This window comes from Cydia pomonella, chromosome 4, assembly GCF_033807575.1.
Source record: "Cydia pomonella isolate Wapato2018A chromosome 4, ilCydPomo1, whole genome shotgun sequence".
Classification (NCBI taxonomy): Eukaryota; Metazoa; Arthropoda; class Insecta; order Lepidoptera; family Tortricidae; genus Cydia; species Cydia pomonella.
The window spans coordinates 3,314,021-3,329,375 of record NC_084706.1 but is presented as its reverse complement, the minus strand read 5'-3'; the positions used below and the strand labels follow the sequence as shown (position 1 = coordinate 3,329,375).

The 15,355-nt window shown below is 34.3% G+C and overlaps 1 protein-coding gene across 1 annotated transcript in view; it reads left to right on the top strand.

Moving 5' to 3' along the window:
• Positions 1-15,096, top strand: part of LOC133516863 (uncharacterized) — a 219,099-nt gene extending 204,003 nt beyond the window's left edge. Inside the window, exon 5 of the mRNA XM_061849873.1 lies at positions 14,920-15,096. Within this exon, the coding sequence (XP_061705857.1) occupies positions 14,920-15,083 (164 nt within the window). The 3' untranslated portion in view covers positions 15,084-15,096. The remainder of the gene's footprint in view (positions 1-14,919) is intronic.
• Positions 15,097-15,355: the final 259 nt, after the last annotated feature.

The following is a 15,355-nucleotide window of genomic DNA, read 5'->3' as shown; positions in this document are numbered from 1 at the left end:
TAATTGTAATGATGAAAAAATTACAAAAAAGAATATTTTTTTCTCCAATATGCTCGGAAATGTTCACCTTAATGTAGCAAAAATAGTACAGAAAGTTCTTCATTATGGTCAAATTCAAATTATAAAAAATCAACCATTATTGTCGTGTTTTAGCGGACAGGAAGTTATTACTGTATTGTTTTGTACTTTTTAAAAACATGTATCCACTAATACAAACGCAAACAGTTAATTCTACTTTAGATCAAATTAACCTTATATCATAAGGTCGGTAATAAGAAATATGCATTATACTTCAAGAACGTTATGCTAAATGTTATTAGGTAAATTAATCGTTACATAAAACGATATATATTTAGTAAATATATAAAGTGTTGTTATGTCATTCAATAATTATATCAAATGCGCGTTATTGCGACTGATGTTATAACGAAAATATTTATAGCCATCGATACGCACCCGTAATACATTAGAACATGTATGTACTATAATTGGATTTCTAATTACTAGTGGTAATTCGAAGTGACCACACCCGTCAGCGCCGGGCGAGACCGCAAGCCACTGGGTGACGCGTTTATTTCACGCTCAAATCCGTGACGAATGACACGCGTCGTAGACACGCGCCTATATCCATTTTTAGTTGGTTTTGCTTCATGCACAGGATTTATGATATACAACTTCATTCGAGAGTGCAGTAAAGCTTAACAATAAGATATAAAATTATTAGCGTGGCTTGTTTTTGCATCAAAATATTTTTTTTTATAAAGTGGTTCTAAAAGTGCTACGTAACAAAACTTCCGTGAGACACAGACATCTATCTCAATATATAAAAGAAGAAACTGACTGACTGACTGATTGACTGACTGACTGACTGACTGACATCAACGCACAGCCTAAACCGCTAGTTCTAGAGATTCCAAATTTGGCAAGTAGGTTCTTTACTAGGGTTCCATAGAACATTTTAAATTCGCGCCTTTTTCTACTGTTTGTTTGAATGGCTATAGCTCTACGGATTAACCAATATAGACTGTTCTTAGATATGTTTTATGGAAATAAAATTAACCATTTCCAACAAAGCAAATATGGTATTTTTTTGCAAGGCAAACTAACTAATAGAGTCTGAGGAGTCTGTAGATGTTTGGGGGAGCGGGCAGTGACGGGCAGGCGCCAAGCCAAACGTATTAGTTTACGCTACATTAAACGCGTTGTGGGATCGAACTTATTAGGAAATGTGATCATGCGAATAATACTCGCTTCATACGTTTTATTGCGGTACAGAATTGGTCTTCTGCTTTTAGGCGTCTGTGGTGAGAAATTTTACACCGATTTTTCCAACAATCCAAATGCTTCTAATTGGATCGCAAAAGTGAGACGTTAAAAGTGTTACTAGTAGTCAAATCACATTTGATTGTGGTTCTAGAATCTTTTCCTGTCTGCCTAAGAAAGTCTTTGAGATGACAAGACATGTCATGCTCGCACAAGAGTCGTCAGGCGTTTCGTATTTCGACAGCGTCTCGCTGACTCTGATTATGTAGATTCCTTTACAGAGGACATTTTACGCAAACATACGAATGAGGATCGAATCAGATATGCATGGGATCAGTATTTTATCCTTAGGAAAATATGGAAAACGAATTTTTCGTAAATAGAGTTAAAGGGTGTTATTTATTTTTGTATATGCTGATTCTTCTTACGTGCTACTCGAAATCGGGGTTACTTTAATCATTCTTCTTCTTCTTCTAGTGTTGATAGATGGGATGATTGGTGATGGGATGATTTGTATGTAATAATAAAACGCGAGGTTTTGTAAATGCATTTTTATGGTACCTGCCCTTAAACTGATCCAGACAGCTATAAAATATGATGAAATATGAAAGATATAAATAAAATACACACTGATTTCCTTTAGTCACGACACAAGCTACATTTTGACTAAACACAGATAAAGTTACAGTTTTTATATTTGAAGTAGCCTGAAAAATTACGAAGGTAACATAGAATGGTAGGTAGGTAGGTAAGGTAGAACTCTTTCATGCAAGCAGTTTCATAGCGAATCTTAACTGTTATCATACTGATGTGCAGACCCTAAAGCGCAGTAACTGTCAATTTTCCGATTTATAGTTTTGTCGTGATCTATATATAATCAGTATACTCCCATACATAATCGAATGCAATCGATTTTCAATTCGGACACTTGGAACATAAGAATTAAAATTCCCAAATACAGTAAAAGACTAGTTTTTTCTAGGAAATACTGCTTAGAACGCAGTAAAATTCCCTACTGCTACGAATTTTGGGCCGGCTCAGACTAAAACGCAGTACTCGTATCTTATACCTTTAAGCGAGCAATTCTTGTATATAACTATTTATAATTGTGTGCAATATAATAGCAGTACATAAGAAAATGTAAATTAGGGGAAAACTATAACTTTAGATCAATAATATTGGATCTTTGAAAATAATTCTTCTGCATTACTTGACATTGTTTCAAAATGAACTGTAACCTTTACTTATAAAATATTGGAAATAATTAGTTTGTTTGCTTGAGCTCTAAATGATAGTGCCGCCCATGACAAACCAGTAGTCGGTCAAAAATCAACAACAAAGTCCAAATGATGGACCACTTGTACACTCTGCGACGATTATTGTCTTATAGAAAAGTGTATTTTTTCTGGATGACATGGGTTTAGATGTAAAGCTTTGATTGGAAATAATAGGCAAGATACTAAACTACAATTATAGTAAACAATTGTATTTTTGAGTTTTATATGTTTTCCGAGCAAAGCTCGGTCTCCAGATATTAAATATAGTTGAACAAACGCTTTAATCTGTAATGCTTTTAGGAACAAAACGAATTAAAATACTGTTTAAAAGTACCATATCCAAATATGTAAACTGCATTTGGAACATTTTGGTTTTTACGTATATTTACTACTTCAAACGCAATAAAATCAGTTAAGTTTCGTTACAACCCAAGTAGCACAAAACTGCATTATAAGGTGTCACAAACTGTTCACGTCGGTAACTTTAGCATTTATATAGAGTTATAATATGACATCCCAACAGCAATAGCTGAAAATTAAGCTATCGTCTGTATAATAACATTATTATGCATCACCACTGCACAACTGTAATGCTGCAAGCGTTAATATGGGAAAACAGTTCTATATTATACAGCTTTTAGCAATTAATGGAACTGAGAGCTGAAATGTGGAACTGTAAGCTGTATTGGCGCATTTTTGTGGGCTTTAACTAAGCTATATTTTGAATAAGACGCTACAAGTGTACCCTTAGACGCTTGCATTTTAAGAAAGAACATGTGAACTACTATATTGCAGTCAGTTATTCAGTGATATCAATTAACAATGATATAATGCGCCTGGCTGCATATAGTGGAACTTTAGTAGTGTTAATCAGCTTATTCCATGCAATCCTATAATAACACTTATAAAGCCCCCATGATCGCTTTGGATGAATTCATATACTTCTGAATTACAGCAAACTGCTGGTTATTAGATCACATGTGGCTTGTGAACCTAATTGGAGCTGAATACTTGTACCAGCGTGGGCATTAATCTGCTAATGTAGTTAAATAAGATCTTATAGACTACATTTTTATCGCCTCATAGTTATATATTAGTTACTCGCCACCAGCGTGGCGACATTGTGATCTGGAAACAGAAAAGGAAAACTGGCGGAATACGCCGAAAAATTAATAGAGAATTTTTGAAATCCCTAAAACTCATACGGAGAGTTTAGTAGTTCATTGCTAACTGTGCCACTATTTGCATGCAATGCGGCCCACAATTATGCTATACACAAATCTATAACTGATTTGTTTGACACAAGATCTCGCCGTGTCAGCTCTTTGCTGACTTATGTACTACGAGTGGACACTTAGACAGCCCAGTATTAGTCAATGTACCTCGAGTGAACACTGAAATAGCTTCTACCATTTTATCGTGGTTAATACGGTACTCATTAGTAATCTGCCATTTTTTTAGATTTCAATGTTATATATTATTCATTTATCCTAATTAAGTCAACGAAAACGACACCGGATTTGTGTAGGAAACCGGATGATTTTATGAGTAACAGCTTATCGTCAATTTATACGAGTATTATGAATAAAAAAGTATTCTTTGTTCATAACATCGACTTATTTAATACTAAAATTTTCAAGTAAACAGTGATATTTTGGGGGCGCGTGTAAAATTTATCTACATTCATATAGTATTTGACAGTAAAATTTCTTTCCCATTTGAAATTCACACACATGGGAATAAAATCAATGTTGTACTTAGGTACCAAAATTAACGTTTACACCTTCATTGCACCTTGTTTATAAACATCACGTCACGAAATAGTTCATGCTAACAATATAAGAAAATAATAAAGGAGTGGAGCAAAAATATTCACAATCGTCCCAATTATGCATTCTCAACTCCTTAGAAGCGTTAAATCAATTCTTTTAAGTACTTTGTGCTGAAAAAAGGGCAACAGAGACTCTATTAATGAGCCATTAAGCTGTAAATAGGTAACACGTGATCCACTAATCAGTCAATGTTCAGCTCTTAGGGTGACTGTTACCTTTAGTAATGCTGATATAATGCTGATATAGTGCAATATTTCCAATTATTCAGCTGACAGCTGATTAATTTGTGCCCAAAATAGAGTTATATCAGCACTTACAGCGCCTCTAACACTCTTATTCAGCTGGTTTATACAGCTAAGGGTTCTGTTCTGGACAATAATTCAGCTACTATACAGCAGGTTTGTGCTACTTGGGAAACGCGTACATTTTATGCAGTAACTAACTCCCGTAGCACTATGATTTAATCAAAATACTAGCTTAATCATAGTAGATTAGGCTCTGTTGCTGCATCGCTAAAATTGTCTAAAGGGCATGCAAAAGACGTGCAGTAGTTGCACGTTTGTATTTTGTAAATTTTTTAGTCTACCAGAGAGCGCAGTAAAAACTCAGAATTCGGATACCTAAGTCTAATAGGTACTTTATTTCAGAAGAGATTAATAATATTGTGTTTTTGAGCTTATTGCACGTGTGTGTTCGAATACTTCGTTTGTCTGTAAAAGTGATTTAAATCTGCGCGGAAAATAAATCACTTTTAAATTGTTTTTTGCGTTTGTCTCGAAATCGATTTATTGCAGTAACTGCGGTTTAGGAGGAATTGCACGGCAGCATAGTCAACCCGCAAGTCTCCCCCCGTTTACCATCCTCATGGAGCATTATATGAGCGCCATCCAAATATGAAAATAGCATTATTTTTTAAATTTGTTTATTTCATATTCTTAATCTAAATTTACATTTCGTAAGCTAGATAGGTATTGTGTATGTAATTATTAAAAAAAAACTTATACTTACAGCGAATGTCATCAATACATGCCTTAAAAATAAAATAAATATCCAATTATACAGATAAAAACTAAATTTTATCTTAACTAAAATAGGTACATCAAAACCCATGCTTAAATTCATAGTTATTTTAACTAAGATCTAGGTAATTAGGTCATAAATCAACTTATAATACCTATTATTATTTGAATTTTGTATTTTGGATATGAAAATTTATTGGATTTGTAAACGGACCTATAAGTAAAATAAATCACTTTTTTAAAACTACTATTAGACGTACCATACTCGTGTCTTCTACATCCAAGTAATGTCCCAAGAAAGGTCCACCTCAGAACCAATCGAGTAAAGTGCACGGTTGTTTGAACGTTTTGGTGATGGTGTTATTTAGCTGAAATGCTCCGGTTGTTGACTGAACCGAAGCAACTTCGCGATATGAGTATCTACCCTAGTATGTCTCGTATTTCGTCCCACATCGATAAACTCCAGTTACTTGAGAGCATTTTAATATTCCAGTAGCATCCTTATTTAGAATTACCTGCTATGTCGTTATTTGCGCCTTGTAACTACGATAAACAAAAGTTTAACTATAATGTGTTCGCACAAGTAACTAATGGGTGGCAAGTTTCCGCTGGAGGTACTTAAGCGCCAATTCTTGAGAAGACTACTTTCTGAGTACGTACACATTAGTGAGCGCTACTCGGCGCTTTCCGCTAAATCTTAACTATCTACTTAAGTCAGTGTCAGGGCGAGCGAATGAATTGAATAAGCCCCCTGCTTTCTCTTCGCTTCCCATTATCTGCTTTCATTACATGAGCTTCACTCTGGAATTCGGTTCAATTACTTCGTAATTTGGTGAATTGACGTGGCATTTTGTCAGCTTCTTCGCGAGTTTTGTATAGGGTTTGATGTTAATGAGTAGGTAAAATATGTTGGGCTTTGACATTATGTACATTTTTTTAAGATCGCGCCAAAGAATAAACGAGATGTTCATCGTAAATATATACCTACGTAAATTTTGTGCCTAATTAAATAAACTCTAAAACAAACCAGAACCTAAACAAAAATGAACTAAATGATATAGTTCGAAAACAAGTTAGAGCTTGGCTATGTAAATTAGTAATTTTTCAAGCTTGTCGGAAACTTGCCAATAGGAACATTTCTCGAGTTGTTTGCGAAGCGAACTAACTCAATTAGGCTTGTTCCTGCCGAGTGCCGACTCAAGCGAGCTCCTGAAACGATGTGACTGTATTTCATTGAAAAACATAACCCTTATAGCAGTTAAAATGTAATAAATAAATACTGGAAAATCTTACGCAAATCGACCTACTCTTAGTCCCACAGTAACTTCAGTACGGCTTGTGTTGTGGGTACTAGACGACAATTTAAATTAAAAATATTAATAATCTTAATTTTTTTATTTGTTATGTTTTTGGATTTGGCACCTTCTGTATACATACATATAAGTTTAATTAATACTCAATTGGAGCGTGTACCTACCTGCGTTTATAATATTTCGGTATTTGGGAAGTTACACATAAACGACAAACGCTTACAAATATAAAAAATTGCGTAATAAAGTCGCATCTTTGTCTCGTTGCAGCTGATACGTTGCAATAAGTGAATATCTACTACAAAAAAATTTATTGTGAGGAAGGGCAAGTAAGTGGCAGTGAATTATTTAGTATATTTTTTTATTTTTTACTAATTATGAAGTAGTTTATTTTGTTCAGTAAACTGCAGATAAAATACTATATAATAACAATAAAATCATATTGAGAAATATCAGATTGTTTGAGTTTTCTCATTTTTATTGCAATGTACTTCGTGACTTTTTCCACTTTTGATCTGCCGTTTTCCACAATGCCACACTTGAATTTCAATTTTCACAACTACTTGTATGCTTTTAGGAGTATCATCTTACGAGTAATTTATACCATTAAACTGGAGTTTATCTTTGGTAGTCAGGAAGTCTCTCCAATCTAACCTCTGACAGAGGTTTTTTTTTGGGAGACAAATTTCTGTAAAAATCGCAAATACACAAAAATGGAAATTCCATGTAACTACCTCAAAGTGAAGTCAAATTAAAAAAGTGCAATATCGAACATAAGGCAATTTAATAATGCATTAAGTAGCTTATCAAACTTAAAGAAAAAAATATGTTTATGAGAAACACCTCAAAAAATATCTGAAGACGCTGTTCAAAAAGTCTTAGGAGACATGTAATATAAAAGGTGAACACTTCAATTCGCCCTTTTATTTTAAATACGATTGTATTTAATTGTATAGAATAGTATGTACGGATTACTACAACAATTATCACTAAATAAAATGAAAAATCCACATAATGTGCTGCTACTTTTTCTGTACCACTCCTTATTTGGCAGTATCGTCGTAAATATTATCTTTAATATCACCATAAAAATTATGTTATTCCCCCCGTACCTATGCCCATACTTAAACGTCCCCGAGACGATCAATCGCGATATTTGCTGCAATCAATTACAATACTTATGTAGACTGCATGTTTTATTGGCACTATAGTTACACACTAAATACCTAATATTTTGTTAGTAAACTTTTCAATACCCTTAATGTTTGCAGAAATACAATATTATAAAAAATAAAGAGAAATTCTATTGCTTTGAATTTTATAAAAAAAAAACATTGTAGCTTAATAATATGTTAAACTTAAATGATCAGTTTACCTAGAATTAAAAGTGTAAAGTTCACGAAAGCAGATTTTGCCATTGAATTTTCTCAAATTTGAGCAAACTCTCCCTTCGCTCGCGGCGCTGCTATTAACCGCAAGTTTCGTTATTAGCAACTGTGTCGGAAAGTTACTAAGGGAATTACCTTCATTTAAATTAAGATTAAATTCTTAGCCTGATGGAATGTTTGAGTTTAATTCGCGTCGAGTGCCGAGTGATATATGGGGAAACAACTGTAATTTGGTATTTCCACCGTTTTCTAGAATACAGCTTCTGTAAAAGAAACAGCGTATCAAAAAATTAATCTGCTATGTTATTCATTTATCAACAAATATTGGAATAATTACATGACTTATGTTTGTCATTAGAATCGTAATGAGTTAAAACGCTTTCTATTGTTAGTCCCTTTTAATCATGTCATTTAGAATCACAATTCATATACGCAATTCATCGTCAAAAGTTTTAATTATGAATATATACGAGCATAATCTTTATGATAAAAAAAAGCGTTAACCAGTCTATTTCAATTGTGTTTTGTAACCTAATTTGAAAATGTTATACGCATTAAATAAACAAAAGAAAGTGATGGAGAACAATAAATTAGGGGCAAACTTTGTGAAAACTTTGTACAACATTCAAAGGCCCGTAAACGAGATCAAGTAATTTAAACCGAAATAAGTAGAATTACTCCAGCATTGTTGGCTGCCGCCAATACGGAAATATCATTCGAGTCCTACTAGAAGATGAAACGTATTTTAACAAGGATGGTTCTTAGCAACGTCCTGTTTTTAGAGACGTTCCAGTTGTTTAGGTCTGGAAACACATTCTACCATTTCTAACTTTTAAAATCCTAACATGATTAGTTACTGATTTGCTATAACTCGCAGTACATTCCACGTCCAATAGAGGAGTACGAATGAGATGCTCTGCTTGAAATGTCAAATCAATATCAGACCAAGTTAAATATTAAAATTTCGAATGCGGCGCATGCTGTGTCCATTCTTTTGGTATTCAGAGCGCGGGTCGAGAAAGAAAATTAAGGTGGCCGCCACGGTCATGTGAATTTTGATTCCATACTGATTTTTTATGTAAAAATAGCGGTTACCTCATACAGAATTCATAGAGAGCCTCACGTCGCTATTCTGATGAACGACGAACGACGTTTTGTGAGAGCTGACAGCCCATGCGTCCCTGAGAGCACTTTGTTTCATATCTTACACATTACAACGATAACTGTAGTATTTATTATTTAAAAATATATAATTATTCATTTATTAGCTATAAATGTAGCTAAACAGTCTTTGTGTATATCTTAAAATCTGGACCTAGGGTATTTTTTTATTAAAAAGCTTAATGCGAGGCTTATCAATTGTTAAACCGTAAATAGTTGAAAAAGTTCATATTGATTTTTCCCTGCTGCCAGTACTGCTATAGTAGGAACGGAAACTTGTAATTATTTCTTATTTTAATCAGGACAATGCACTTTTATGATTCACCTGCCGTTTTCCACAATGCCACACTTGAATTTCAATTTTCACAACTAGTTGTATGCTTTTAGGAATATCATCTTACGAGTAATTTATACCATTAAACTGGAGTTCATCTTCGGTAGTCAGGAAGTCTCTCCAATCTAAACTCTAACAGAGGTTTTTCTATGGGAGACAAATTTCTGTAAAAATCGCAAATACACAAACATGGAAATTCCTCCTACTATAGCAGAACTTCCAGTACTGCTATAGTAGGAACGGAAACTTGTAATTATTTGTTATTTTAATCAGGTTAAATCTTGCAGGCAAAACTTTAGCAGGATTCCGATATTCGATGAAATTTCATACCTGCGTACTTTAGCGACAACGCCATGTTCCGTTGATGGAAATCAAAGGTGGCAATTTAAATTAACTCTGTAATAAAACAACACAATCACAGTAAGTGAGGCAAGTTTATTATTTGACATGGTCTGTTACCTATATAAGTCTACGCAAGTTTTATTCGTGCAATCTAACTTTTGCTTTTGTCAAAGTTAAGTACTAATTTACCGTATTCGCGTAACTTTATTCATCAATATCAATGTATGTCTTTTATAATAATTTTAATGTCAATATTGATATTAATCTTATACGTACGAAGATAGTAAAAAACTTGGGTCAGAAAAGCCGTAAAACCGTACCTAGTAATCCTAGGAATGGGTTGTAAGCTGGCTGAGCGCGTCCATTTACCAACAGCGACAGGGCGCGGCTGGAAAGAATAACGGTCGTCGTGATTAATGGCCACACTCGTTAAGTTTCTTGTTTGAACAATAATTAGTTACAACTAACCTGTAAACGAACATTTTTGTTCCCGACGAACGCAAATAGAAAGGTTATAACCAGCAACTTGTCTTCGCGCGATATTAAAATTTGCATCAATACATACTAGCCACTACTAGTCTTGGCTGTATTGTGGGTGTTTTTAATTCCTTATGTAAAATATACTGAACGACTTTTACTATGTTGTCTCAAACCCCGAAATCGTTGTCTCAAACGTATCCCGCGTAAATAAATGGAGGGTCTTTCTTATATTTGTAAAAACGTATACTTACTATAAATTCATTGTTGATTAATGATTACATAGATGTTAAATTATTGTTACAGTATTACGCCTTAGTGCGGTAACTAGCACTATACGTGCGTATGTCGAAAATTTAAATGTCCATATGTACTGTGAACCGTTGTAACATACATGTGCGAAAAGGCAATTCGCCACTCGTGTCGATTTATAACACTCCCACCGGACGTGTTTTAATTTATCGCAACTCGTTGCGAATTTCCTACTTTTCGCACTTGTATCGTAATGTACTATTTCGCCGCCTTCATTATTTACTCATACTCACCATACATCAAGTCCAAGCCCTCACTACGCTATATTTTCTGTGCTTGAGTCAAAGAATGGAGCTGACCACTTCCATTCCGCCGTAGCTTTCAAAACATGGCTTAGTTAGCGACAATCAATTTTCATTTTTCGACCATTACAAAACTTAGACAATACTATTTTAATACTGCTATTGGCACTGCCCTTTGCTTATAATATCGCTTGTGTCATACGTAACAAGATACGCCATTCTAAATCCAATTAGAATACAAGCCATAACAGGATTAAAATATTTTTGTTTTTGGTACGAGCTTTGTTAAATTAGTGTAATCATCGACAATATTCATTTAAGACAACGCGTTGTAAGTTTTACCGTCAAGTATCTTAATTTATCTCAGCAATCACAAAATTCAATTCAAGTATTATTTGATGAACTGCTTATTCATGGCATTGTCTTCATTACTGTAGTTGCCATAACACGATTGGTTAACTATAATAGCAAAAAAAAAACGTATCAAAGATGCCACTTTTTAAACAAACATTTTCATTGTACAAGCAAATGAGACCGATTCAAGCCTCTAAATTTTCCATGTAGATTAGTCTCGACATACACTCCAATTCTGTAGTTATGATTTTTTGATAAATTCTTGTTTTTTTTTTTACTTTAAACGGTGAAACTCGTTTTGCCACATACAACTATAAAGAATAAGCTAGTATAAAAAAAATCACTATGGGTCTTCACCCATCCCCGCGGACCCATACATCCCGCATCCATACTTCTATAGGGATGAGCGCGGGTTTCGGGAAACAAGCAAGCAAGCGAATGTCGCATTTTTACAAGCTTTTATTTAACTTGCAATGTATCTATGTATGTACCTATGTATATGTTTGTACGGGTCAAATCTTGCAACTTAAATTTGATCTACTTCCCGGTTTCCGATGAAAGTCGGGTAAAATGCAATATTATGATACCATCGATCTGATCTGATGATGGAGATAGGAAGTGGCTATAGGAACTCTGTGATAAAACAACGCAACCTAATTGAGTTTGGGGTTGTTAGAATTGTCTCGATGAGTATCACTTGTCTGTGGATGGAAAAGTACAGTCAGCGATAAAAGCTTGTTGTTAAAATGCAATTTTCACCAAAAAGTCACCTTAAGTAAGAACTAAAACTCGACGGGGAAGCATTGATTGTTTTATAAAAAAGCGGCCAAGTGCGAGTCGGACTCGCCCATGAAGGGTTCCGTACCATTTATGACGTATTAAAAAAAACTACTTACTAGATCTCGTTCAAATCAATTTTCGGTGGAAGTTGGCATGGTAATGTACACGATATATTTTTTTTTAGTTTTATCATTTTCTTATTTTAGAAGTTACAGGGGGAGGGGGATTCATTTTACCACTTTGGAAGTGTTTCTCGCACACAACTTAGTTTAGAAAAAAAATATATTAGAAACCTCAATATAATTTTTGAAGACCTATCCATCCCACACAGTATGGTTTCGATGAAAAAAAAGTTTCTGAGTTTCAATTTTAAGTATGGGAAACCCCCAAAATGTATTGTTTTTTTTTGTGTGAAAATCTTAATGCGGTTCACAGAATACATCTACTTACCAAGTTTTAACAGTATAGTTCTTATAGTTTCGGAAAAAAGTGGCTGTTACATACGGACGGACAGACAGACATGACGAATCCATAAGGGTTCCATTTTTTGCCATTTGGCTACGGAACCCTAAAAACAGCCAACCGATACGACTTAGATTTAGAATTCGTTTTAAATATGAGAACCCAGTAACCTGCAAGACTCATACCTGCTACAGTAACAGCATTTACTTGCCTACATTCACTAGTTTCTTCTACATCACTATTTTGCTTCATGTAGGTAGGACATTAATATCATATTGATTGTCAGTGTGACAAATTACGAAATGGTACGGAAATTCAATTCTTTTATTGTACGTAGTGTAGTACTCTGGCTCGGTAGATTACGTATTAAATTTCTTGAGAGATAAGATGTAACATTAACATAATTATTTCCAGACTTGATTACCATATTGTAAAAATAAATAAATATCTTTTGTAGTCAGATAAGGAAAACGCGTCGTAGAAGTTACTCTAACCCTAATCTTCGAATATATCTAGTTAGTGAATACTAGTTATATTTAAGGTGCGAAAGTACTCGCTGTGCTACCATTTCCTTTTTAACGAAATGGCGTAGGTGTACACACTGTAGTTCACGTGTATTGAATCGCGCAGTATCTGAGTATGTTTCCATTTCTTCCGCTTCGCTGTCTTTGCATATTGAACCAGCAGGAGGCGTACATTTTCAAGATTACAAGCAACCTAGGATACAAGTTATAGAGACAACTGTATACTCTTCTTATTTCTACATTAATAAATTAATATTTCGGTTTAGTTATAATAAAGATTAAATTGAAGTACTTAATGTATTTTATTTATCAAGGTTTGCTTACAGGTATAACACAGTTACAAATGGACTTAAATTTAATTAAAGATATATAAGATCTAACCGAGTATTGACCCAATTATAGGCAAACACAATTTGCTATTATTACGCTTATATTTTGTACTTATGTTTAAATTCATAATCCTTGTCAAAACAAAACAAAAACAGAAGTTAACTATCTATTCGAGAATGAATACTAAATATAAATACCCATACGAAATAATAAGTCTCCCAGATTATATATTATGTAGGCCGTCTTACTAAGATATGGTTGCATCAGGAAAGAGCTTTGATTATTTATTTAAGTCACCTGATTGATATGTCCTAGCCTTTAACTTATATAAACACAATTTTACAAGGTATTATATACTTTTACTTCTATGGAGTGATCATATATATTATAATAACACCTCGCGCATCCAAATTAAATAAACCTTACGTGAGTATATCATTTTCATGACTCTTTCATGCCAGAAACACATCAAATGAGTTGTTTACAAATAATGACAAATCCAATACCTATCGATATTTACGTGTCCACGATATTTTTTTGTGTTCTGTATTTCAGATTACCATTATTTATAATACAGAACTAAACAGGTTCACAAAACTCAAGAAGCCTGTAGGAGTATAGTTTATACTCTAGGCTACATACTCAAAAATATGTAAAGAAATTAAAACAAAAATAAAAGAGTATTCTAAGACTTGGTATCGCAAAAAAACACATTTCTCGAGCAATGATTCAAAGTGAAGTTTAGGTCGTTCCTTATTATACACTACCAAAGACACTACCATAAACAACGACCAAGACTAAGAAAACAATGTTAAATAATTCATTAGATAGCGAGGACATCGACAACAAACAGAGCTTGCCATTGGTCCTTGTAAAAAATGGTCGTCAATAAAATGTATGGTAGCTTGTTGTCAAGGCGGTGAGTGGAGGCGTTCGGTCTTCGATCCGACATCCATCATGCTCAGCGGCGGTTCCCGGCAGATTGATCGCCGGCCTCCGCACGCCACGCAGACAGATATAGCGCGAGTAGCACCGAGACAAAAATGGTGAGAACAAACAAATGCGCTGTCGATAGCGTGACAGAAGGATTGATAGTTAGCGCCGACGCTGCCCCCGGCCCCGGCCGAGATATAAAATGAGACTTACTCCATTTGCGGTCATTTTTACCTTCTTAACCTACTTAGTTGCTTATAAACTAAACTCGAAATTTCGCTATATAATCTAAATGTTATTTGAAAATATTTAGTTGAGTTCAAACATAACAAATTGGATGCATGTAGAATAAAATTTAATAATTGGGATTTTCAAGTACAAACCCTGCACCTAACAAACGTCTCTTTTTGACCCAGTGGTTGACATTTGTACTTAATATTTTATGTGTAGTAAAGTATAAATAAATATAAATATTGTAAATCAATAGAATTACTTCCTTGAAGAGTTCTTATTTAAGTAGGTACATCACAACTTATTAAATTTTTGGTTGTTCCATAATAACTATGATTATTGTTGCAGAATTCGTAATGTCGGAGGGTGGGCATGGCGCGGCCGCGTTCCCGGCACGCTCGCCCATGTCAAGTTCCACCACCGGACACTCGAGCTCCAGCCATCACAGGTTCGTAGAACTTCAACCATTCTTCTTTTTAGAGTTTCATACCAAAAAGGTACACGTAGTGTGAATGTCCGTCCGCGTCCGTCCGTTTATCTGTCATATACACAGGCATTCTCTAATTATAGTCATTTATATAAAATATATGTAAAAGCTACATATTTAAGTTTGTGAAGTTGGGGCCTGTAGAGTTAGAAGCTTGGCATGACATCTGACAACTTTTTGACAGTGCGAGCCATATAGTCGTTTTGGCAAAAATTTTCATGAAAATGTGTTTGTTGGGATTTCACTAGTTTTTGTAGGTTAGGTACTTATGACAATCTTCCATCCCGTAATTTAAAT